The sequence below is a fragment of the Coenobita brevimanus genome, chromosome 20 (genome assembly GCF_032717465.1).
Source record: "Coenobita brevimanus isolate Jiangsu-jjx chromosome 20, ASM3271746v2, whole genome shotgun sequence".
Classification (NCBI taxonomy): domain Eukaryota; kingdom Metazoa; phylum Arthropoda; class Malacostraca; order Decapoda; family Coenobitidae; genus Coenobita; species Coenobita brevimanus.
This window is the reverse complement of record NC_136973.1, coordinates 446,231-470,000: the sequence shown is the minus strand read 5'-3', so window position 1 is coordinate 470,000 and position 23,770 is coordinate 446,231. Positions and strand designations below refer to the sequence as shown.

General features: G+C 43.7%; 1 protein-coding gene across 1 annotated transcript in view; it reads right to left on the bottom strand.

The window, feature by feature from the left end:
* The window catches only part of LOC145391863 (uncharacterized), an 11,484-nt gene extending 10,206 nt beyond the window's left edge, over positions 1–1,278 (bottom strand). Inside the window, exon 1 of the mRNA XM_080266350.1 lies at positions 1,145–1,278. Coding sequence (XP_080122476.1) covers positions 1,145–1,247 — 103 coding nt within the window. The 5' untranslated portion in view covers positions 1,248–1,278. The remainder of the gene's footprint in view (positions 1–1,144) is intronic.
* Between the last annotated feature and the right edge of the window lie 22,492 nt (positions 1,279–23,770).

The following is a 23,770-nucleotide window of genomic DNA, read 5'->3' as shown; positions in this document are numbered from 1 at the left end:
TACCACAACTACCACACCCAGCACAACGATCTACCACAACCACCACACAACTATCACTTCCACAACATCCACCACAACCAACACATCCACCACAGTTACCACAACTACCACACCTTCCACAGCGATCTATTTTACCACACCCACCACAACTACGGTAATTGCGAGGTTTCAGTAATAGTACCAATTTAGAGAATATCCGAATATTGAAGATCGAAATTGGATTGATGGATGTGGTAACAGTGTCTCTCTATGGATTGGACAGTGGAGAGGAGGGAGGGAGGAGAGGAAGGAAGAAGGGAGGAAAGGAGAGAGAGGAGGAAGGGAAGGAAGGAGGGCAGGGAGACAGAGGGGATGGGAATAGAAGGGAAGGATAGAACGGAGGAGAAAGGAAAGTAGAGGGAGGAGGGAAAGGGGAGAGTGGTACAGGGAAGAGGAAAGAGGAGATTAGTGAGAAAGAGGGATAAGAGAGATAAAAGGAAGGAAGGAAGAAAAGAAAAAAGGAAGGAAAGGAAGAGTCAGAGGGGTAGAGGAAGGAAGGAAGAGGAGGGCAGAAGGAAGGCTGAAAAACGAAGGGAAGAGGTAGGAAGAGAAGAAGGAAGAAAGGAGAGGGTGAAGTAGAGGGAGCAGGGAAACGTAGGAGGGAGGGAAGGAAGGAGGGAAAAATGGTTACTGATATTATTCTAACATTTAACTTCCTGCCTCCCTACCTACCCTACTCCCTCCCTGCCTCCTCGCTACCTGCCTCCTTGCCTGCCGCCGTACCATCCTCTCTGCCTACCTTCTTCTGTGCCCACTTCCTCCTTCTGTACCTCCTACCTCCTGCCTCCCTTTCTATCTCCCTATCTATCTACCTTCCTATCTGCCTATCTTCCTGCCTTACCCTTCCCCTTGCCAACCTCCTTACTCGTCTATTTACCTACCTCCCTGCCTCCCTTCCTGCCTAAAAATCCCCCTGTCAACCTTCGGATCGGTCTGCCTACCTCCCTCCCTGCCTCCCTTCCTCCGTGCCTAGCTTCTTTCCTCCCTTCGTGCCTACCTTCCTTTCTTTCTTCCATACCCTTCTTACCAACCTACCTACCCTGGTGCCTCCCTTCCTTCCAACCTTCCTCCCTGCCTACCTTCCTGCCTTACTCTTCTGCCTTACCCAAGTGATTCAGCATGGATTGTATTCCTTCAGCGCCACCCTGCTGTGCTGAGGTGGCAGAACACAGCAGCACAGCAACGTATAACACCACCGCCTTCCACATCTTTTCTGTGTCCCCTCTTTCACTGCCGTTATCTCGGGTTTATATTCTGATTTCTGTCTCTTTTGTTTTTTGGTTCCTTCCTTCTTTCCTTCCTGCGATCCTTCCTTCTTGCCTTCCTTCCTTCCTTCTTGCCTTCCTTCCTTCCTTCCTTCCTTCCTTCCTTGCTTTCTTTACGTTTTTGTGTCTACTGCACTATTCTGCTCTTAAGCTTCTGAGATTATTAAATTTCCTTAATTAGAGAGTAAGTCTTTGTATTAATAAGATCAAACCACTGTAGCCAGTTTGTATTTATCTGACGGAACTGGGCCACATCGAGAAATTGAATTCCAAGTCACTGTTGCATGGACTTCGACGGGCCTTAGTCATGAGATAGGAATAAATCTCCTTGGTAACTAGTCAAATCAAAACTTCATTGTAACTACACTTGGCCATCAATAGAGCTGAAAGGAGTTAGAGATTTTGTCAGGTGAAAATAAAATGACTAAAGAAGGGATCATTAGGTCAGTGTGGTCTGTGTATCTGTGTAACTCTAAAGACGCGACCACACTGGCTTGCAACATGTGACCGACGGGAGGAAGCGATGCACCGGGTTCGTCCAAAATTCAAATAATGTTAAGAGTTGTTTCGCTAACCCGGTGATTCATTTCCTTTTGTCGGTCACATGTTTCTTTAGGGAGACAGTATATTAAATAACTTCCCAATTTGTCTTTCTCTCTCAGATTTTCTCTCACTCTTACTCTCTCTCTCCTCGTGTGTGTGTGTGTGTGTGTGTGTGTGTGTGTGTGTGTGTGTGTGTGTGTTTTGCTATTTTTCACTGCGTTCATCCCTCTCTATTTTTTCCATGTGTCAGGTTTCCTTTCCCTTTCTCACTTTTTCACCTTTTCTTTTTTCAAGTTATCTCTGTGCCCAGTGCATTCTCTCTCTCTCTCTCTCACACACACACACACACACACACACACACACACAACTACTATACTTTCTAGCTTTTTTGTCTGCCTCCACTTCACTATTTTCCACTTCTTATATCTTAGTCTCTTCGCTTTTCTCTTTTCTTATTTATGTTTTTTTTCCTTTCCCATTTCTCTTTCAACTTTTCTGTCTCTCAGCCTCTCTCTCTTTTTCGGTATTTCTGTCACCCTCTCTTCCTTCACTTCGTTGACTCTCTCTATCTCTACACTTCTCTCTCTTTCATCTTTCCTGTCGTTCTTCCATCACTTTCTAGAGTCTCCATATCTCTCTCTCTTTTTTTTTTTTTCATCTTGTCTGTCTCTCTGTCTTTCTTCCGTTCTTATAATCTCGCCATTTCTCTCTTTTTCATTCCTTCTGTCTGTCTTCCTTCACATCCTAGATTCTTTCCCTTTCTCTCTTTTCTCTGCGTTCTGTAGTCTCTCTCTACTTCTCTCTTTTCCAGTTTTTCTGTCTCTCCATGTCTCTCTTTAATTATTTTCTGTCTCTTACACTTCCTTCACTTTATAGACTCTATTTCTCTTTTTTCTTTGTGCATTATAGTCTCTCTCTCTCTCTCATTCTTCACTGCCTTGACTCTCCCATTTTTCTCTTTTCTGTTTAATTAATCTCTGTGCCTTTTCTCCATGCTCTCTCATATCTGCCCCTTTCTTTCTCTTCTGTGCGTTCTCTGGTCTCTCTCCACGTCTCTCTTTTCACTTTGCTCTCTAGTCTCTCTCCATTTCTCTCTTTTTCCACCTCTCTCTGTGTACGCGCGCAGTGTTGACTGTGTGTTTGGCACTGGCACTCTGGTCCCCTCTCTGTGCCATCACTTCACTTGGATGCCACTATACCCTCACCCCCTTCCTTGTACCCTGCCCCCTCCCTCATATCTTATACCTCTTTCCTCATACCTCTTCCTGTTCCCTCATACCTTACAGCCTTCCCCCTTCCTCTTACTCCGTCCTTTCCTCCATACCCTTCTTTCTTCCTCTTTCCTTACCTCACTCCCCTTTTCCACTTTTATTCTCATCACTCCTCCCTCTATCGTAGCCCGCTTATGATCTTCCCTCATACTACTCTCCCCTTCCTCATACCCTGATACCCCTTCCCCTCACTCATATCTCATTCCCTCATACCCCTCTCCCATCCCTCATACTCCCGTCATATAATCTACCCTCCTTCTCATACCCATCTCGCCTCCTCCTTTCTCCCACTTCCCTTCCCCTTCCTCATTCCTCTTCTCTCACTTTTCTCTCCTTACGCACCCATTTTCCTTTCCTCTTTCCTTTCTCCCCTGCTCCCTTTTCTCACACCCTCTTTCCTCCATCATACCCCTCTCCCTCCCTCATCCTCTACTTTCCCTCTTACCTCTCCTTATTACACCTATTCTTTCCCTTTTCTCTTCATCGTTTTTATCACAATTCTCTCCTTTCATGTACCCCTTATCTCTGTCATCCCCTTCCGCCACCCACCCCTCTCCCTCTTTTCCCCGCCTTCACAGACATACCTCCGCTGTTTTTTCTTTTATATATTTTTTTTCTCATCTGCCCATTTTTTTTTTTTTAAGGCCTACCTACCTTACTCTCTTCCTAACCACCCTTACTCCTTACCTACCTACCTACCTACCTACCTACACATTACTCGTCGGCTTGTTTGCCGGCCTCCTTACATACTCATCTCTTCTGTTTTTTCCTGTTCCCCCCTCTCTTTGCCTTCCTACAATCCTTCCTACTTCCCTCCCTCCATCCCTCCCCCCTCCCACCTCTTCTTTCTCTTTTCCCACTCCCTTCTTTCCTCCCTCTCTCGCTCCCTCCCTATTGCTGTCTCTGCCTCTGTCAGCCTACATATCGTTCTGGGAAAAGGTTGTGAAACGTATGCCCAGAGTCGGACACATACACACACACACACTCACTCTCTCTCTCTCTCTCTCTCTCTCGCTCTCTCTCTTTCTCCCAGCAAACTTCCTTAATGCTTTCTTAAAAGTGTATCATTCACGAAAGCGGACTTAGGAAAAAGAAGAAGTAGAAGAAGAAGGGAAAGAGGAGGAGGAGGAGGAGGAGGAGGAGGAGGGAGTGAAAGTGGAAGAGGAGGAGACAACTTGTAAACTCAAATGGAATTGTCGTTTATCAAAAATTCAGACATCAGTGTTTCTCTTGCGTCTTAGTTCTCTCTCTCTCTCTCCACATACATCTTCATGTCATTCTTTCTTCCTCTCTGTATATTCCTATCTGTTTTCTTCGTCTTCCCCATCATGTTAGCTTTTAATTCTCTTCTCTCCTCCACCTCCTCTTCCTCTTCCTCCTCCTCTTTCCCTTCTTCCTCCTCCTCCTCTTCCTCTTCCTTTTCCTCCTCCTCCTCCCTACTCCAACCCCCCCCCCTTTTTTTTTCCTCTGTCTCTCACCTTGTCCTACCTCAGAGGTGAAGTATGTTGAAGAGCTAGACAGACAAATGCCATTCCTCTCTCTCTCTCTCTCTCTCTCTCTCTCTCTCTCTCTCTCACCAGGGAGGAAGCGAGGAGGAGGGAGAGTATGGTAGCAAAAATGTGACTAAGATGATAGAAATTTAATGAGGAAACCCAGAGAGAGAGAGAGAGAGAGAGAGAGAGAGAGAGAGAGAGAGAGAGAGAGAGAGAGAGTCAACACTCACTGATCGCGGTAGCATCTCCTAGTAAACAAACTCCTTACCTCTCTCTCTCTCTCTCTCTCTCTCTCTCTCCAATAGCCTTACGGTAATGGTGAACTAATATTTATTCACGAGCTGACGGTGAATGACGAATGTGAGTGAGTGAGTGGGCTGAGTGAGTGACAGGAATGTGAGTGAGTGATTGGTATGTGAGTGAGTGAGAGTGAGTGATTGGAATGTGAGTGAGTAAATGAGTGAGTGATTGGAATGTGAGTGAGTGAGTGAGTGAGTGATTGGAATGTGAGTGAGTGAGTGAGTGAGTAAGTGAATGAGTGAATGAATGAGTGAGCTAGTTATCCCCTGAGTGACCGAAATGCGAGTGAGCGAGAGAATGAGTGCACACACCCACACCCACACCCACACACACACACACACACACACACACACACACACACACACACACACACACACACACACACACACACACACACACACACACTCATGAATCAACAGGTATATTCCTAATTGGGACATACACCCCCTCACATTCTATTTATATCCTCATTTCCCCTTTAGCATAACAATCAGGTGTTTGTGGTGTTTGTAACTGTTTGTTAGATATGGGGATCTGGTTGGTTAGTTTGGTATGTTGTTTGATGTTAGTGAATGCGGAAGTGACGATAGTGGTGGTGGTGATGGTAGCTGGTATAAGGCGGTGAGGGAGATGGTAATGTTGATTATGATGATGATGATATTGTTGTTGATGATGATGATGATAATGATGGTACTGTTGTTGATGGTGGTTGTGGTGGTAGTGATATAGATTATGATGATGATGTCACCACCACCACCACCACCACCACACCAACACCATCAGTCGCAAAACTCAGGCAGTCAGTCCCATTCATCACTCACTCACTTTCACACACACACGGTAGTAAATCCCATTCATCACTCGCTCACTTTCACACACCCACCAAGGCAAATTTACTTCGGTCATTAATTTAAGAACCCAGTCATTAGCTCTCTTGAAGGTGATTAAGTGTGTAGGAAGGTGTAATTGGGCTAATCATTAACTCCTTCATTACGGGAAACTATGTAGAAAATAGGGAAAGTGGTAGAGGAGTGGGAGGAGAAGGAGAGGGAGAACCGGCATGAGACTGAGGAGAGTGAGACTGGGGTGAGAAGAAGGAGGAGGGGAGGAAGGCTGAGGACTAGGTAGAGTAGGACAGTGTTTGAGAGTGGCTGGAGTGGGAGAAGGAGGAGAAGGAGACTGAGAACGATGTGGAGAAATAAGGTGTTAGAGACGGCTATTTATTACCACTTTGGAATACAATGGTTAATTAGAAAGCACTCCCAGAGCGCATACCTCCGACCAATACCGGTAAAATTTATGACTTTCTGCTGTAATTCCCCTTTCCTACCAGGCTAATAATTTTACGGTCTCACATAGTCAAGTAGGCTAATTCTACGGTCTTAGTTTGCCCTGTTACGTAGACACAGAGAGCGCATACCTCCGCCAACTCCATTAAAATAATCATATATTTCTGCATCAGAGACAGAGAGGGAGAGAGAGAGAGAGAGAGAGAGAGAGAGAGAGAGAGTTAATGAGGCGTAGGCTATTAATTTCCCTAATTGACTGTATTAAGTTTCCTTTGGGCTTACTGTTAAGAGTTTTTCGCCTGAGTACACGGGGGCTGTAATTGGAGTGTGTGTGTGTGTGTGTGTGTGTGTGTGTGTGTGTGTGTGTGTGTGTGTGTGTGTGAGCGAGAGAGGAGAGTAGGAATGTGTGAAACTATTAGTGCGTGTTTGGTTATTCATATAAGTATAGGAGTGTGTATATGAATACACACACACACAGACACACACATAGACACACATACACACACACACACACACACACACACACACACACACACACACACACACACACACACACACACACACACACACACACACACACACACGCATGCACATTGTCACATATAATTAGGTTAGCCAAAAGGTTCGTTGACTCGTCACTATGTGCCAAAACACACACACACACACACACACACACACACACACACACACACACACACACACACACACACACACACACACAGTCATGCCCTTCTTACAATATAGAGTAGGGTGAGTAATGAGCATATCGTGTTTTTAGTGGCGGGAAATGTTCAGACGGAATCATTATATCCAAATGTGTGTATTTGCGCGCGCGCGTGCGTGTGTGTGTGTGTGTGTGTGTGTGTGTGTGTGTGTGTGTGTGTGTGTGTGTGTGTTTGGCCTGATCTGGCTTCGTTTGCAGGGTCTGATGGGTGGATGTGGGGGAAGGGGGAGGGGGCCCTGCTTTGCTATCCTTGTCTTTTATTTATTTAGATTTTTTTATCATTCAGTATACAGCCCCAATCCAACACTCAGGGGATGATCGTCGCTGAGGGCCAAGCAGGAGGGGTACACGAGAGAAAAGGGATACATTGATGCAGATATGAGGCAAAAATTATCACAGTCGCTCTAATTACAAACACATTAAGGAAACAGGGTAGTACATGGCTAAGTGAGGATAGTTACCTTGGCTCTAGCTTAAGCAAACAGCCACGAAAGGTCTAGGTAATCTGTTGCTGTTTGCTGTCTTTTTTGCACTACTTTCTACTCCTTTGTACGGAAAAAAAAGGAAAAGGAGGGAAGATTAGGGTAGAGATACGGAACGGGAGAGGAGAGTGGTTGGGAGGAGGGGGGAGGGGGGAACGAGAGGAGAGAGGAATAATGGAGAAAGGGAGCGGGAGGGATAGAAGGAAGAGAGGGAAGGAGGGAAAAAGAGGGAGAAAAATAAAGACAGGGGGAGGGAGGGCATGGAGGTAGAAGAAAAGAATGGGGGGAGAAGGGAGAGAGGGAGGGGGAAGGAAAGACTGACAAAAAAAAAAAGGAGAAAAGGAAGAGAAAGGTAGAGATAAGGAGAGAGGGAAAGAGAGAAAATGAATGAACGAGGAAGTGAGAGGCAGAGGCAAGGTGTGAGGAAGTGGGTACCCGGAAAATGTGATTTAGCCAAAGTAAACAAAGAAAACACTAGCTAGATTCACACTGCTGCATCCACTCTCACTCATCCGCATTCACACTCATCCCCGTCCCCAGCCACTCATCCCCATCCCCAGCCACTCATCCATTCACGTCTTTCATCGCCTGTTCACTCATATCTTGAACTTCGTCTTTCTTATTCATTTTCGAGTGCATTTTATTAACGTGTTCTTGTTTTTTCAACTATCATTCATTCACCGATCATTCAATCACCTCTTCTTTTACTCACTGCTCATCCTCCTCTCACCTTTCACTTACAACTCATTCACCATTCACATACAATCACTCACTGTTCATCCACACTCTCAGTCACTGCCATTCACCCATCGTTTATTTACTATTCACCCGCCATTCACTCATCATTCACTAATGCACTCGGCTGTAAAGATTACCATAAAATAAAGGGAAAATAGACCCAACTTTTTCAATGACCTCCCATTACTCCTGAACTTCCAACTCACTCTCTCACTCATTCTCCTATTGACATATTCATTCACTCACTCACACAATCACTCTCTCACTCACTCACTCATTCTCGTATCTACATATTCACTCACGCACTCAATCACTCTCTCATTAACTAGCTCACTCACTCACCAAGTTGTAGTGTCATTCACTCAGTCACTAACTCACTCACTTAATCACTTACTCACTCACTCACTCACTCACTCATATACCCATTCAGCTGTACTGATTTTCACTCACTCACTCGCTCGCTTACTCACTCGTATTCACACTCATTCACTTCCTTATCTACTCCAAACTTCTCTCCACACTCAATCACTCACGCACTCATTCTTATATCCACACTCACTCTCTCACTCTCTCACTCTCTCACTCACTCACTCACTTACAGTATCCACAAACTTTCACTCTCTCTAAATCGCAGACTTTATTTCTAAAAATGTCATGCTTTTTCACTCTGTCTTCCGTAACTTGTCAACTCTCTCTCTCTCTCTCTCTCTCTCTCTCTCTCTCTCTCTCTCTCTCCCTCCTTCAAGCTCTTGTTTTATTTGTCAGTGTATCTAAATTATCTCACTGTCTGTCTGGCTATCTATCCGTCTGTCTGTCTGTTTTGTCTATCTGTCTGTCTGCTTTTACTTGAGGCCATATCACCTCTGTTGGTCTGTAAACTCTCTCTCTCTCTCTCTCTCTCTCTCTCTCTCTCTCTCTCTCTCTCTCTCTCTCACACACACACACACACACACACACACACACACACCTCATCTAAAGTTAGGTTTAATGTTTAAGTGTCAGTATAAAAGTGGATTGCCTCATTTGTCTCTCGAATGAATGTGTTAAGAGAGAGAGAGAGAGAGAGAGAGAGAGAGAGAGAGAGAGAGAGAGAGAGAGAGACTCACTAATCCCCAAAATGATCATAATACATTATAAGGTACTGGTCTTTAAATACTACTACTACTAATAATAATAATAATAATGATGATGATGATGATGATGATGGTGATGATGATGGTGATGATAACGGCATTAGTAATAATAATAACAATAATAGTGAAAATAATAAGATACTATTACTATTACTACTGCTACTACTACTACTACTACTAGCAACATCATCGTCAACAACATCAACGGTATCAACAACCACGCATCATCTCATCTGGGCCTAAATTGCGCTATCAATATGGTGACGAAGTTAATTTATATTTTCCAGGGATTTGGAGCAATATGATTTCGTTTTTTATCGGCTGTAATTAATTTCCGGATGTGCAAAATTTTGAATTTACAAAACAAGGCGATTTTGAGTGATGGTCTGTGTTGATGGATTTGATTTTTGGTTTTTGATTTTTGCCGTACCCACACCGACGGCCAAAAATATATACTCGATCAAAGTCGTTATGCACTGACAAAGTTTTTAGTCGAACAACATGACGTTTTGCCTACTGATAGATGTTTACCCCGGCCATGATTTAGGAAGGCAGGAGCCACCAAGGGTCACCCCTCACGTAGGGGAGGGGGCGGGCTCCAGGGGTCCCGCCAAAGCCAATATGCACGGTCATCGTTTTTTACGTAGGAAAACAAAATTTTGCACACGGTATTAGTGAGTTTTTACCCTGCCACGTTTTAGGCAAGGAGGGACCCCGATGGCCACCCTGCACAGGGGGGGGGGGACTGCCTGAAGGGGGCGAGGCCATAGTTTTAACGTAGGCCCGCGATGTTTTGCACAGGAGTTGACTTTCATCCGGGCCAGAGTTAACAGAGGACAGAACTCCCCGGGTTTGCCCCTCTGCCTCTCTCGTAAATAACTGTTTCTTTCTCTTTACAATATTGCGGGGGTGGGTGCGGCCACAAAACTTGTCCTTTGTCTTGTTAATGGAAGGGATGTGTGGTGCTGTTTGTTGTGGAGGCTTTTGTGATATTTTCGTAATGTTTTATTCTGTTGTAGACTCTGAGGTACTCTCACACACTCACGCATCTCTCTCTCTCTCTCTCTCTCTCTCTCTCTCCCTCTCTCTCTCTCTCTCTCACCTGTCTGTACAAGGGCGAAATCCAACCCTTGGCGTCACTTCCTACGACAGAACTGGTAACCCTCACCCCAGGTTTTGTACTTGTTAGTTAGTTAGTCCCAGTTTGACCCAGTTTGTGGCCTTGATAGAAGGATAGGTGGTGAGGAGGAGGGGAAGGAAAGGAGAAGTGAGGGAAGGAGAGGGAGGGAGACGAGAGGGTGAAGAGAGATGTAAGAGAGAGAGGTGAAAAGTGAGGAGATGGAAGACTGGTGAGGAGAGGAGGAGAGAGAGGGAAGGGATGGAAGAGAGAGAAGAAGGGAGAAAAGGGGAGAGGAAATTGAAGAGGGACAAGGAGAGGAAAGGAGAAGGAAGATTAGGAAGAGGAGGAAGAAGGTGAGGAGAGGAAAGATGAGGAGGAGGAATAAGAGGTAGGGGAAGAAGGAGGAGGAAGAGGAAGAAGGAGTAAGAAAGGTGAGAGAACAAGATGAGGAGGAAGATGGGACAGGAAAAAAGAAAGAGAAAAAGAAGAGAAAGTGTTCGTGAAGAAGTTTTGTAACTGTAACGAATCAGGGTTAGGTGAAGGTTATTTTAAAACACATCATACTGGATTAAGTACGTGTGGGTGGTTTGGGGTTAGGTGTGAATGAATTGGGTTGGGTTAGGTTAGGTTTGAGTTGGGCTGGGTTTGGTTAGATTTGGTTGAGTTAGGCTTGTTTGGGTTCAGCTGGGTTTGGGTTAGACTGGGCTGGGTTAAGTTAGACTGAGCTGAGTTGAGTTTGGTTGTGTTGTGATGGGTTAGGTTATATTTGGTTGAATTAGGTTTGGTTGGGATGACTGGGGTGGGTTGGGTTGGGTTGGGCTTGGATGATTTTAGTTTGGCTGGCTTGGTTTTGACTGGGTTCGGTTTGACTGGGTTGGGTTTGCATAAATTAAACTTGTCTGCATTGTGGTGGCCTTTGGGGGGTGAGGCAAATTAAGAACGAAGCCTTGGCAACATTAGGCTATCTAGTTTCTCAGTAACTGGAAATATGTGGGTGAATGGGCTAGGGGTGGGTAGGTAGGGTAGATGACCTAGGAGAAGGCGAGGGAGGTGGTTTGGTAGGAAGGTGAGTAAGTTGGTATGTAGGTAGGTAGGTGGATGAGTGGCGAAGGGAGGGAGGGAGGGAGAGGAGTTAGGTAGGCAGGTAAGTAGGTGGGTAGGTGAGAAGAAGGCAGGGAGGTGGGAAGGGGAGGTAGGTAGATAGGTAGGTAGGTAGGAGGGTAGGCAAGCAACCGTGAGTGAAAGGAGGGATTTAGGAAGGTACACTGAATGTGACTGGCAAGGAGGATGGAAGTTTGAGATAATATGTAGGGCAGCAAGAGAGGGGGAAAGGGAAATGAAGGATGATTGAAAAGGGAAGGGCTTTAAGAAGGGAGAGAGGAATGGAGAGGAGAAGAGAAGAGGAGGAGAGGAGAGAGGGAGGTATGGAAACATGGTGGAGGAAGGTGGTGGGTGGATGGGTAGTGAACAAATAGGAAGGGAAAGGAAGGGGAGACAAATCTGGGAGAGATGGTTGATGGGAAAGGTGGGGAGAGGGGAGAACCGATGGACTGGAGAGGGAGGGGAAGTGTGTGTGTGTGTGTGTGTGTGTGTGTGTGTGTGTGTGTGTGTGTGTGTGTGTGTGTGTGTGTGTGTGTGTGTGTGTGTGGTGTGTGTGTGGTGTGTGGTGTGTGTGCATAAAGCGAGACGATAGGTCAAGGTGACTGGGTGGAGACATGAAAGAGAGAGAGAGAGAGAGAGAGAGAGAGAGAGAGAGAGAGAGAGAGAGAAGGAACCGTGATTCTGAATAAACAGTAAGAATGAGAAACTGAATAAATGATGAGAACGAGAGAGAGAGAGAGAGAGAGAGAGAGAGAGAGAGAGAGAGAGAGAGAGAGAGAGAGAGTAGGTAAGAGGAAGAGGTAGGGGAAGAGGAGAAAAATGACGATAAAGAGGAAGAGGACTAGAAGAAACATCAAGTATCGTTTATTTATTACCACTATAGTTCTTTCACATTATCTTGGCCATTCTACAACACTTCTTCGTGACTAGCAACACCAGGGCTAATCTCTTGTAGCTTAGAGTTTAATCTGAAGGGATGCTAATTTTTCGCTTAGCTAAATTAAACAATAGTAACCAAGGAGACTCAGCCCTATCCTATAACTAATACCCACTGAATTTCAAGCAACCAAGACTCAGTATTCAAGATGTGGGAGTGGACCAGTTCCCTCAGGTGAAAACAGACTGGAACACAGGAGGTCAATTTATTCCAGATGTTTACAACCTTACTGAAGAGGAAATAGTTTGAAGTAGGACAATAAGGAGGAAGAGGAGGATCAAAGAGAAGGAAGAGGAGGAGGAGGAGAGGGAGGAGGAGGATCAAAGAAGGGGAAGAGGAGAAGCAGGAGGAAGAGAGGGAGATGTGCAAAGATGAGGAGAAGGAGAGAAGGACTGAGAGAGTTTGAAAGAGAAAGGGATGGATATATTGAGATGGTTGGACAGAAAGACCTGACTGACACACACACACACACACACACACACACACACACACACACACACACACACACACACACACACACACACACACACACACACACACAGTTTTAAGTGGAACCTGCCTGGATACATACATGAAAGCAAGTGAACTCTGAAGGGATGGTAAGAGAAGGAGGATGAATGCTTGAGGAGCAGGAGGGGGAGAGGGAGGAGTTATGAGAGAGGGGGGGAAGAAATGAGAAAGGCTGAGAGAGGAAAGTGGAGGAGCGAAAGAAAAAAAACGTGAGGAATAATGTTTTATATAGCAGGAGAGAGAGAGAGAGAGAGAGAGAGAGAGAGAGAGAGAGAGAGAGAGAGAGAGACTACTTTATCATATTAATATCGTCCTCAGTGAAACAGTGTCAAATCCACTCTGGGTCGTATTCTAAGTGGTTTATGGAAATTGCGTAACCCCTTTTCCTTAGCGATTTATTTTGCACATTCCTCCTGAGTATGGTGACCGAGATGGGTGCCTTCACGTGGTGGCAGTGAAGGTAGAGGACATGTTGTTCTTGTAGTTTTAAATGGAGACCAAAGAGTAACAGGATAGGTGTAGTTTATTTGTGTCTGCCTCATTCTGTCTCTTTTCTTTCTCTGTCCGTCTGTCTCGTCTTTCTCTCTGTCTATGTCCGTCTATCTCTTTTTCTCTGTCTATGTCTGTTTATCTCTTTTTCTCTCTGTCTGTCTGTCTCATTTTTCTTTATTTTCTTTCTCCGTCTCTGTCTGTCTGTTTGTTTGCCTGTCTGTCTGTCTGTTTATCTATCTGTCCTCTCTCTCTTTCTCACTCTCTCTCTCTCTCTCTCTCTCTCTCTCTCTCTCTCTCTCTCTCTCTCTCTCTCTCTCTCTCTCTCTCTCTCTCATTGCATTCCTCCCACACTTAGCTTTTTATGGTCCCCGTTTTCGCTAATGGTCGTGGGTGTGAGAGAACAAGAAAAGAGGTGAGAGGAAAGAAGAAGAGGAGGGAGGAGGGACAGAAGGAAGGAAAGTAGGAGGGGAAGTGTGTAGGAGGGAGGAAAGGAGAGAATTTGGGAGGGAAAGTGAGTAGGAAAAAGGTGGAGAGGGGGAAGAGGAGGAAGGAAAGACGAGAAAGAGGTGGAGAGGATGGAAAGGAGGAAGAAAAGGCGAGAAAGAGGGAAGGAAGGAAGGGAGGAAGAAGGGAGAAAAGGAATGAGGGAAGGAAGGAGGGTGGGAAGAAGGTAGGCAGGCAGGCAGGTAGGCAGGAAGAAAGGAGGGAAGGGAGGGAGGGAGGAACAAGGGAAGGAGAAAAGTAAGTAAGGAATGAAGGAGGCAGGCAAATAGAGAAACGAGGAGTGAAGTTAAACAAAATTACACTAAACTATTCTTTTTCGGTATAGAGTAAATCAGCTCTTTCCCTTGTAATTACCGAACCCGAATTTCACATTAATTAGACGTAGAGGATGGTGAATGAGAGGCTCCCTGGTTTTTAGCCCTTTCATAGCCAGCTTTGGATCTCTGAAATGTGATGAAGACCGTAAGTTGGGAGCTATCATCATCATCATCATCGTATCACAACTACTACCGTCATCATCATCATCATTATCATCATCATCATCATCATCATCATCATCAGCATCATCATCATCACCCCAATCTTTTTTCTCTAGCATCCTTTAAGTCTATTCTTCCTTATTTCTCCACACACAAAAAAATCCATTTCAAAACATTTTCAATTTTTGCTCAAGAAATTTCGAAAACTTGAGAGGAGTTGCCAGATATTGCTTTGAAAAACTCGCTGGACTTATTAAACATTGTATCCCTTTTTTTGTGAAGTCTTATGGTGTTTCTGGAATGCTTAGGAGAGAGAGAGAGAGAGAGAGAGAGAGAGAGAGAGAGAATCAGGACATGAAAAGGCAAACAGTAATACACAAAGACAGAGACAGTGTTATGCATAAAAGCTATGTAATAATTGGAAGGACTAGGGAGGGATTATTAACTTTACAAACGTTCCTTAAACACCTTCTTCTCCCCCAAAAGGAGGATGGTGGACTGAAGGAGCAGGGGTAATTCATCTCGCAACAACAACAACAACAACAACAATCACAACTTTGATTTTCTAATTGCTAACGTCAGTCACTTTCACAACTTCCTCAACTCTCTCTCTCTCTCTCTCTCTCTCTCTCCTAACATCATTACCTTCACAGCATACTTAACTTTCTCACTGTGTGTCTGTCTCTCTGTCTATCTATCTATCTAGCTCTCTACCTATCCATCTATCTATCTATTTCTCACATAAGGTATTCGCTCACCTACGGTAAGTTTTACAGCTTCTAATAATACCGTGCTTGGGGTAAGATAATTAGATCTGTCTCTCTCCATATATTAAAAGGGTTTAATGAGAGAGAGAGAGAGAGAGAGAGAGAGAGAGAGAGAGAGAGAGAGAGAGAGATGCTATTGAACCTTATCCAAATGTTTGCAGAAAAGGTAATAGTCACAGTGCTATTAGCCAGTACAGTGCTGGAGAGAGAGGGTAGGGAGAGAGAGAAAAGAGGAGGAAAATTTTGGAGGGAGTAAAGAAGCCAGGGAGAGAAACGTGGGAGAAAATTAGGTCGGTAAGGAAGGAAGGAAGGATAAGAGAAAAGTAGGGAATGGAGAAGGAAAAAAGAATTACGGGAGAAGGAAGAAGGAAATTTGGGGGAAAGTAAAGGAAAGAGGGAAAGATAAAATGGAAGAAAGTAGGGAGGTAGGGAAAGAAGTAAGGAATTAAGGAAAGAAGGAAGGAAGGAAGGAAGGAAGAAAAGAAGGAAGGAGGAAAGAAAGGAAGGAAGGAAGGATTTAAAGGAGCAAAAATGTAAGGGATGAAGAACGAAAAATGAAAATAAGGAAATAATAGAGGGAGGAAGTAGGCGTATTGAGAGAATGAAGGAGGGGGAGAGAAAGGAAAGACGCAAGGAAGAGAGAAAAGGGAGGAAGGGAGAGAAGGGAGGGAGGGAAAGATAGAAAATAGAGAGAAATGTTGGAAAAAAGAATGTTTATTTTTCATCATCTTTCTTCATTCAATTTTTGAGGGACACTATTCAGGCTCTCATCATTTATATATTCATTTATTTTTTAAGTTGTAAGAGGAGAAGTATTTATGTATTTATTGGCTTCAGGGAAAGGACTGACGTGTGTATATCTAGAGTCGAATAAATAAAATAAAAGTGAGCTGAAACTCGAATGTTAGAGAGGTGACAAAGTTGTACTCCATTTTCTTCTGCTCTTTTCACCATTTATGTTAAAAATTTTCTCTGTTTTTAATGGAATGAGCCACTAATTGCTTTCTTAATTGCATTTCCCACACGGAGAGAGAGAGAGAGAGAGCGAGAAAACTTCACCTCTTCTTACTTTCTTCATGCATATTAAAATTTTCCCCTGTAATTATGGAATCAGGGCCAAATTGCTTTTTTAATAGCGCTCCCGACACCGAGAGTCACTATTTGCACAAAAGCGAGAGTATTAGGAAAGATATATGGAATTATTCCTTGTGCCATTCCTAGGTGGCGTGTGAAAATGGTTTGGGGTGGACGAGGAGAAAGAAAGAGAGAGAGAGAGAGAGAGAGAGAGAGAGAGAGAGAGAGAGAGAGAGAGACTGATGAGGGAGATTCGTCTTTTATCATTTTTTCTTTACTTTGTGTTAAAATTCATTGACCTTTTCTCTTATTTTACTTCATAAATTCTTTCCGGAAATTTAATATGGATTTCAGCATTCTCTCCCTCTCTCTCTCTCTCTCTCTCTCTCTCTCTCTCTCTCTCTCTCTCTCTTCTTATATTGTTTTTAAAGGAATTCAATATCCTTCTCTGTGGTCTCTCTGTCTCTCTTTTTTTGTCTATTTCTCTCATTATCTTTTTTCTTTTGCGACTGCATCTCATGACTTACAATGTCCCATGGGAGGTGAGCTGACTTCATTTGCGAGAGAGAGAGAGAGAGAGAGAGAGAGAGAGAGAGAGAGAGAGAGAGAGAGAGATGAATGAAGGAGGGAAGGAGAGAAAGGGGTAAGGAAGAAGGATAAAGAGAGAGGGAGACAGAGATACAATGGAACGAAAGGAAAAACAGGACAAAGAAAAGTTATTTTTTGTAATATTTTTAACTTCTTTGTTTTGTTTTTTTGCTCTTTCTGTCTGTCTGTTTCTCTCTCTCTCTCTCTCTCTCTCTCTCTCTCTCTCTCTCTCACACACACATTAAAGCGAGTAAAGAAAGCCATCTTTACCGAACCAGCTTGTGTTTGAGATAAGACTGCTGGCTCATAGCAGCTTCAAAGGTGGGAGGTGGTTTGATGAGAGAGAGAGAGAGAGAGAGAGAGAGAGAGAGAGAGAGAGAGAGAGAGAGAGAGAGGAAGTGCACCAATTTACTCGTAGTTGAAATGAGCGAGATACATAAAGCAAGTCTGGAATTCAATAAAAATGAAATATACTTTTGCAATTTTTCCTGGCTCAATTAGAAGCCTTCCATTATATATATATATATATATATATATATATATCGCATGTCTCTATGTTTATGTGCCAATATGCTCGTGTGTGTGTGTGTGTGTGTGTGTGTGTGTGTGTGTGTGTGTGTGTGTGTGTGTGTGTGTGTGTGTGTGTGTGCGCGCACTTGGGTGTAAAAATTCATCATACCTGAAAGAAATTGAAAAACACTAGAGGAACAAGTGACTATTTTGGACTCAAATGGTAAAAGGTCAGGGAGGTATGCGCTCTCTGAGTACCCTTGCTTCTGTTTCTCTTCCCATTCCTTCCCACCGCCCTCCCTCCTTCCACCTTTTCTTCCCTCTCTCCTTCTCTTCAACATTTCCTCTTCTTTACCTCCCTTCCCTCTCTTCTTATATATCTCCCTCTTTCATTCCTTTTCTCTCTTCCTCCCTCCTTTAATCCGTCCTTCCTTCTCACCCTCTCTATTTTCATCCCTCCTTTCTTCTTCATACTCCTAATGTCTCTCCCTCTCTCCAATTTTTCATCCCTTTCTACCTCCTTTTCTAACTCCCTCTCTCCTTCCCTCCTTCGCTCTTCCTCTTTCCGTTCCTCGCTTCCTTCTCTCCCAGCTCCCTCTCTCCTTCCCCCCTTCCTTCCCTCTTTCTCTCCCTCTCTCTTTCCTTCCCTCCTCCCTTCTCTGCCCTCAAGGTCTCGGGAGGAGAGATGTGGTATAGAGGGAACTGATTGAGTAAAGGCTCTCAGTGTGTGTGTGTGTGTGTGTGTGTGTGTGTGTGTGTGTGTGTGTGTGTGTGTGTGTGTGTGTGTGTGTGTGTGTGAAGCGAGGGGGATGCTATTGTGGTACATACATACATACATACATACATACATACATACATGCACATTTATTAAGTAATACATGCACATACTCATTACTCAGACAGCCCGATCTATTAACACACACACACACACACACACACACACACACACACACACACACACACACACACACACACACACGCACATACACACACACACACACAAGAATTTGAATAATATAATTCTTAGATCAAAATATTCATACATGAATAATAAAATAAATATTAATGCCGTGTGGAATTAAATACGAATGTCATTAACATCTTTTGAGAGAGAGAGAGAGAGAGAGAGAGAGAGAGAGAGAGAGAGAGAGAGAGAGAGAGAGAGAGAGAGAGAAGATAAAGCTAACAAATTAAAGAGACATGTCACTTCTCTTTCACTTCCTCTCTACCCTCATCCCCTCCACTCTCTCTTGCTGCCCCTCTCTTCTGTTCCCCGTCTCAACCCACTTCTGTATAAAGCTGAATTTTTATCCTTTCTCACATCTCTTCACTTCGTACACTTCTCCTTCCCCTCTCCACTTCTCTCTGTCCCTCCCTCTCCTCTCTGCCCCTCCCTCTCCTCTTTCCACCGCCTCTTTCTCCTCTATGTACGCTTTTCGTCTTTCGTCTCTTCTCCACAGGCAGACATAAGACAGGTACAAGGTAGACATTAGGCAGAGATTATGCTACCTTGTGACCTCATCAGCAGCCTGTAGCAGTGCGGCTTCAGTGTTATATCCGGATTGGGTTGGCGCGCTAATGTGGGGCTCGCACGCGTGCGCGCCAGAGAGAGAGAGAGAGAGAGAGAGAGAGAGGGAGAGAAATTAAAGCCGTCTATCACGAAAAGTATATTACAGATTTTAATATGCTTACTCTCTCTCTCTCTCTCTCTCTCTCTCTCTCTCTCTCTCCTGCACTGGTTTCCCATTAGCTTCCAGATGGGGGTCGGTGTCCCTGTTTCTCTTTATTTAATCTTTCTCTCTTGGTTTAACCCCCGTTTTACCCTCTAGTCTAATTCTCTGTTATTTTTTTTTATTTACATTTGTATGATAATTCTCCCTCCAGTTGCCCTTTGAACTCTACTCTCTCTCTCTCTCTCTCTCTCTCTCTCTCAGGTAGCAAGTCAATTATCCAAGACGTAGTTGTGTGTGTGTGTGTGTGTGTGTGTGTGTGTGTGTGTGTGTGTGTGTGTGTGTGTGTCTGTATTCATGGGTCCATTTCTCAGCTGGTACAAAAATAGAATTACTGATGACCTTATGGGCGAAAATAGTCTCCCTAATACATACCCTTTAAGTCGTCAGTAGTAGTCACTCCTGTTACGGCTGAGAATTGGACCCATGTTGATATAAGATTTCGAAACTGCAAAATTTACCCTTAAAAAAAAAAACTCTCCTGAGCTATTCCAAAATTCCTGTATATTTGAAATGACGTCAAAATATTCAAAGGGTTATTTATTTATTTTTTTTATATATTTTGTTTTATCTGTTTTTTTTTTCTGTTTTTTTTGTGGTTTTCCTTTTGCACTATTTTCTCCGCTTCTCTTTTGTCTTTGCACTTCAAACGACTTCTGTGTTTTTTTTCCTTATTTTTTTCTTTTTCACACTCCCTTGCCCTCCTCCTCACACTCACTGCATCTCTCTTTATTTCTTCTTCTTTCTTTCTTTCTGTTTGTCTGTCTCTCTTCCTTCCAGCTTCTGTTTCTTTACATCGTTTCTTTATTTCCTTTATTCCTTTCTCCCCCTCAAGCTGTTTCTCCTTTTGACACAAGACCTCTCTCTCTCTCTCTCTCTTTCTCTCTCTCACACACACACACACACACACACACACACACACACTCACACGTCAGGTCCTCGGAGCTCAAAATAATAAACATAAATCAACTCCGTCTTCTTCCTCTCTTTTTTTCTTTTTTTCTTTCTTTCCTCTCCTTCTTCCTCCCTCTTGTATCTTTCTCTCCCTCTCACTTTCTCTCATTTTTTCTATTCATTGTCACTACATTTTTAATTTTCCTTGTCTCCTCTGTCCTATTTTTCCTTCGTTTATTGTCAGCTATTCCACCTTCCTTCTTTCCTTCAATTTCTCTTCATTACTTCTTTCTTTCATTCCTTCCTCTTCTTCCTCCCCTTCCTCCTCCTCCTCCTCCTTCCTTTTCCTTCCTGTGTCTTCCGCCTCGCGTCCTTCTTACTCTCTTCATGTCTCTCCTGTCCTACTCTCTTCCTAATTATCCTCCCCTCCCTTCCCTGTCCTCTCTCAGTCCACCTCCCTTCATCACCCAGTCACCGTACCCTTCCCTCCTTCTCTTCCTCCTCTCCCTCATTCTTCTTCCTTCTCTCCCCCTCACCCCCAGTTTACCCCTGTCCTCTCCCCCAGTTTACCCCTGTCCTCTCCCCCCCAACTTACCCTTCCTTGCCCTCCCCAACCCTTCTTTCCCCTCATCCTTCATTCTCCTCTTTCTTTTGCCCCTCATTTTTTTCCACATTCCTCTTCCTCTTACATTCTTCCCTTTCCTTTTCCTTCTTTCTTCTATCCTTGTCCTCACCCTCTTCCTTTCTCCCTTCTCCTCCACACCTGTCTTCTCCCCATTTCTCTCTCCTTTCTCTCCTTCTTCCTCTTCCTCTACTTCCTCCTTCACTCCTCTCTCTTCTTCCTCTTCCTCTTTCCATCCTCCTCCTTTCCTCTCCTATCTTCTTCCCAGTTCTCTCTCCTCAGATCATATCAGATGAATGTCGGAGGTAAATCCTTTACAACGGCGCCTCCTTTAGCAGCGTTATTTTGTAAGTCGTTTACCTCCCTTATCTTATTTACGCTTACATTCCAAAATTTGTGTAAAAATTCTTTCTTATGCTCTATATTTTTATCGCAGAACAGATAATTTCCAGTGATGCTGCCCTTGTCTTCTATATATGGCCTTTGTAGTTCTGTAAGTTTCTCTCATTTGTATTCCCTGTACAGTACAAATAAAAAATGTTCTAAGTCCTCCATCTCTGCTCCACATACCTGGCATTTTGTATTCTCATTTGCAAGTCTTTTTCTGTCATTCATTGGTAGGCAGTTTCTTCTGGCTCTGTATAAAATGATGGATGATGCCTATTCCTTCCCCTCAAACTCTCCCTTTTCTCGTTATCTACACACCCATTTTCACCTCCTACTACTCTTTATCTACCATTTTGTGTGTGTGTTTTGCTGTGTTATCTGATCGCCTTTTAGCGTTCACTCCCCACCTCAGAAACAGCAGGGATAAAAACTTTGTGTGTGTGTGTGTGTGTGTGTGTGTGTGTGTGTGTGTGTCTGTGTGTGTGTGTTTTCCTGTTTCATGAATATATTTATAATCAAACAAAATGCATTCATACGTACATACATACAGTACATAAATATATACACACATAAATACATACATACATAAATACGTGCGTACATACATTGATACGTACAGAAATACATACACACATACATACATACCGTACATACATACATATACCAACATAATAGCATGATCTCATTAATCTTTCTGAAGTATTTTATTAATATAGCTGACATGCTCCCACAGCACTCACATAGATACGCACAGTTTTCCACACAAACAAAACACGCACACACGCACACACACACACACACACACACACACACACACACACACACACACACACACACACACACACACACACACACACACACACACACACACACACACAAAATGAAGCGTTGCATTTTTTTTTTAATGAAAGAACACGTGTAGTCTGGTGCATGGATTTTCCTTTTTTCTGTCTTTAATTTGTTTTTCCTTAATTTCTTCATCTGTAAAAATATAAATAAATAAATAAATAAAGGGTAACTGATTTATTTTCCTTACCCTCTCACAGGGCACCAAATTTTTGCTGATTTTGGCAGCGTGTCAGAAATGAAAAGGGGGTTGGGGGGTCAGGGGGGGAGAGGAGAGTATCAGGGGGAGCCAGGGGGAATCAGACGGTATCAGGAGGTGCCAAGGGGTGTTAGGGGGGAGGAGGCTCCAGAGGGGGAGGGGTTAGTGTCAGGAAAGGAGTTTGAATTGGTGTGTCGAAGGTAAGAAACTGTGAAATGTTGGCAGATTGCTATGAGAGAGAGAGAGAGAGAGAGAGAGAGAGAGAGAGAGAGAGAGAGAGAGAGAGCAAACGGAGAGAGAGGATATTAGGTGAGTTACATTATTAGAGCAAGACACACACACACACACACACACACACACACACACACACACACACACACACACACACACACACACACACACACACACACACACACACACACACACACACACACACACACACACACACACACACACACTACAAATGGAAAACGGAGAAAATGAGAATCTGAGTGAAACCTCTAAAAATATAAAATACTGTTTTATTTTACTTCTGCCAAGAGAATGAGATAAGATTAGCGAGAGAGAGAAAGAGAGAGAGAGAGAGAGAGGGGGGGGAGAGGGAGGGGGGAGGAGAATATAAAGAAAGGAGAAACAGGGATGGAGCGAAGGAGGAAAATAATGGAGGAAAGTGAGAGACTGGATGGGGAGAGATTATGGAAGAGAGAGGGAAGGACGAAATGAAGCAAAGAAGGCAGCCAGGCAGGGATGATTGATGGAAGCAAGGAGGAAGAAAGGAAGAATGGAAAGAGATAGGTAAGAGGAAGGCAGGAGGGAAGGAAGGAAGGATGAACGGATGGAAGAAAGAATGCAGGGAAAGGAATCAGGGAAGGAAGGAAGGAAGGATGGAAGGAAAATGGTAAATGAGAAGAAGGAAGAAAGATAAAAAAAACATGTAACAAGAAGGAAGGAAGCAAGGAAGAGCTTGATCTCAAGAAATTACAACCAGAAGACGTGGAGAGATGGAAGGAGATGGAGTGAGACGGAAGGGACTTTAGAAATGGGAGGGGGGAAGGCGAGGGGAAAGTGGGGGTAGGACGGGGGAATGGGGGTTAGGAAGGCGGGGGAAGGGTAGGGGATAGCTGTGGAGGAAATTTGGCTTTTTATTTTGAAGCCATGTTTTATATATTAATTTAAAAAAGTAGAGGTGATACTTAGAAACTCCCCCCCTCTCTCTCTCTCTCTCTCTCTCTCTCTCACACACACACACACACACACACACACACACACACACGACGGACAACACAAAGGCGACTAAAATAGGATGAACAGATGACACAAATGGAAGGGAATTGATAACTTTCTCTCTCTCTCTCTCTCTCTCTCTTCTCTCTCTCTCTCTCTCTCTCTCTCTCTCTCTCTCTCATGGGAAACAACGTAGGGCCATTAAAAACAAGATAAGAATTCAAAAAGCTAAACTAAAAGAAGACCTGAAAAAAGAGAGACAGAAAGTACTAAGAAAAATATGCAAAAAGAAATACGTATAAAAAGCCAAAATTGAAGTAACAAGATGAAAAGTCAATTGAAAAAGCGGACGAGGATGTATTACCTTAACTAAAAAATATATATATAGAAAAGAATAGAGGAAAATGAGATAAAGGGTACTAGAAATGCAATATTTGGAAAAAGTGGATGAGAAGGGAATTCAGAAAACAAAAGGAAATATGCTACAGTTCTTTCACCTTAACTTGGCC